The sequence below is a fragment of the Pelecanus crispus genome, chromosome 5 (genome assembly GCF_030463565.1).
Source record: "Pelecanus crispus isolate bPelCri1 chromosome 5, bPelCri1.pri, whole genome shotgun sequence".
Classification (NCBI taxonomy): Eukaryota; Metazoa; Chordata; class Aves; order Pelecaniformes; family Pelecanidae; genus Pelecanus; species Pelecanus crispus.
The window spans coordinates 45,233,661-45,236,361 of NC_134647.1; the positions used below are offsets into that span (position 1 = coordinate 45,233,661).

The 2,701-nt window shown below is 55.6% G+C and overlaps 1 protein-coding gene across 1 annotated transcript; it reads right to left on the reverse strand.

Annotated features, from left to right (window-relative positions):
* Nucleotides 1–201: 201 nt before the first annotated feature.
* On the reverse strand, nucleotides 202–990 carry S100B (S100 calcium binding protein B). Its single transcript, XM_009481941.2, has 2 exons — nucleotides 853–990; nucleotides 202–342 (listed from the first exon to the last, which is right to left on the reverse strand). Exons 1-2 carry the CDS (start codon nucleotides 988–990, stop codon nucleotides 202–204), a joined length of 279 nt encoding a protein of 92 aa, XP_009480216.1.
* Between the last annotated feature and the right edge of the window lie 1,711 nt (nucleotides 991–2,701).

Consider the following 2,701-nt stretch of genomic DNA (forward strand, 5'->3'; position numbering starts at 1 on the left):
CGGGCAGCCACTGTCTCACCTTTCCTGAGCCATGCGGGTGTTTCTTGTTCACAAAGCCGCAGAACTTAATAAGCTGCTTAAGTCTAGCACAAGCTTAACTCCAAGGAGCCCCTAATCGCACCCAGTCTTTTTCCCAGAGGAGCAGTGCTGCTCTGCATCGCTCCAACATGAGCAGGAGGTGCTCGCCTGCTTCCCACCAGCTCATTCATGCTCAAAGAACTCATGGCAAGCAGCGGTGACCATCGCAATGAAGGCTACAAATTCCTGGAAGTCGCACTCTGCATCCCCATCGCTGTCCAGCGCCTCCATGACTTTGTCCACAGTCTCCTGGTCTTTGATCTCCTGAAGGGATAGAAACAGGCAGCCAAAGCTGGGGAGGATCAGTGAGGCCCAGACAGTAACATGTCCCTGCCTCTTAGGTGTTCTCATGGCTGAATCTCTGTTGAGACACATCCCAAAAAGCTCGCTGCTGTTTCCCGCCTGTGTTGGGGCACCGCCCTGCGCCTGCAGCAGCATCTGTGCAACAGCAGCCCTCCTGAAGCAGGAATCACAGCTATAGCTATGCCACTGGGAAGGGCCATGAATGCCTCTTGAGCCCCTTGGGGCAAGGCTGTCCCCCCTTCCCAGGGAAGGAATTTTCCTTAGTATCCAACCTGAACCCCAGCCCCCAGTGGAAGCTGTTGCCCTTGTCCTGCCACCTGCTGCTCCTGCAGAGCTGGAGCAGTGTTTAATGCAGTGTTGCATGAATAAACCCCTTCCCCTGCGCTTGCTTCCCATGGGAGACTGAGTTAGCGGAGCCCAGCACCTGCTCGACACAGCTCCCTGAGCCCAGCCAGGGAGGGCAATACTTACGCCAAGGAAATGGGTCAACTCGTTGTTAATGAGCTCCTTCAGTTCTGATTTCTTCAGCTTGTGCTTGTCTCCCTCCTTCCCCGAGTACTGGTGGAAAGCATCAATGATGGCGATCATTGCCTTCTCCAGCTCAGACATGGTCACAGCGTGGCCCTGAGGACAGAGGAGTGATGGGTGCGTTAGACTGGGCAAGCTCCAGTGATGCCTTTTGCTTTGCAAGCGCAGCCACCTTGGGGCTCCCCCCACACATCACCAATGCCAGACCCTGCGCTCAAAACACGTTGCTGAAAAGCACCGCTAGCAGCTCTCGCTTCAGAGACAAAGATCCCAAGAGACCTTGTCTCTGCCTCTGGGAGCTCTCAAGGAGAGGAGAGACACAACACGAGGAGTGCCCAGTATGGGACTGGTACATGCCGGGAGCTGACACATCCCCTGGGACTGATGTGAGTTTGGCACCTTGGGTCTCTGTGTGGGCAGAGCATAGGAAAGAAAACGAGAGGCTGCAAAGCCTTGGTGGCTTCCAGCAAAGTGCTCCTGCATTTTCCATATGTGCCGACCTGGCTAGCAGGCAGCATGTTGTCGCTTCACCTCTTCTTTGGCTCCCGCTGCTTAACCCATTGCTTTGTTCTCCTCGCTTGGGAGAGGGCCAGGCAGGGGTTTCATTTCTGCACGTTTTGCTTCAGAAAGGTTTTGCTGTCCCCTCTGTCACAGGTGCTGTTGCCTCTGCCTTTCTTGCCTGTAGGCCTGTCTCCAGCTGAGCAGTCAGGGGAACCCGGGCAGGAACCAGTTTTGATGAGCACCAGCAGGACAAAATAAGCACATCTCCTCTAACCTCCCTCCTCCCACGCTTGATCTGGAGACCCTCTCAGGAATGTTAGTAATTGGGATTGCAGCATTTCCTGCAGATTTCGCAAACAGACAAACCAAAGAGACCCTGATCGAAAAGGGAGAGATGCAAAACCACCTTCCCAAAAGCTGTTGAATGCACTGATGCCGGGGGGCGGAAAAAAAGCCTTACTGTCTGGCACTTGGTTAATTCATACCCCATGGATAAATGTCTCCTGCCCTGCAGCCTGGCTCCTGTTTCACCACCACAAGGCCCAATGCTGAAGGCACTAAATTTCATCCCATGGCCTGACTCTCAAGCTGATGCCCTTCCCCATGCAGGTGTCTGTCCAGACTGCAAGACTGTTTCCAGTCAGGTAGGAAATATTCCTGAAGCACTTTGTTCATGCATCCTAATAGCCTGTTGCATCCTTGTGCCCTGCCTGCATCAGGCTGAGCTAGCTGCCAGCTGCTTCCCATCCGCAAAGCTGAGGAGTGTTTCAGCTCCCCGCTGGCCTCTGCTGTAGTGGAAGAGCTTGGAGCTGCGATGGTGCCCTCCACGCCACCCCTCCTGCGGCAACAGCCTGCCTGGTCCAGCATCCCCCAGCCCCTCTCACCTTCCTGCTGGCAGCGGTGCTGTGGCACAGCAATGCGATGTGGCTTGGTGCCCCGGGGACTTGCTGGCTTCTTATGCCTGGGGGCGGAGAGCCATGGCCCCTGCCAATGGCAGCTGGAGGCGGGGGTGTCCAGAGCCGGGCACTGGGCCTGCACTGCGCAGCAATGCACACAGGGATGCATTGACTTGCTGCCAGCCCATGGCCATGGATGTGGGAGCCATTGTGGAGAAAGCCACCTTTGTGAGAAAAAAAATAACTGGGCAGTCAGCAGGATAGCCAGCCTGGTGGCATTGCTTGTGCTGCTGCTCTTGTCCACAGTAAAGGCAATGAATTGTGACCCACAGCTGGACAGGCATGGTCAGAGCTGGGCTGGGGACCCCAATACCTGCCCCAGGGTACACCACGGC

What these genes read in the sequence shown, in the direction of transcription:
- S100B (XM_009481941.2), bottom strand. Translation starts at nt 990, where the DNA reads ATGTCTGAGCTGGAGAAGGCAATGATCGCCATCATTGATGCTTTCCAC. An exon ending in AGTTGACCCATTTCCTTGGC is followed by an intron (nt 343 to 852) that starts GTAAGTATTGCC and finishes CTATCCCTTCAG; the next exon opens with GAGATCAAAGACCAGGAGAC.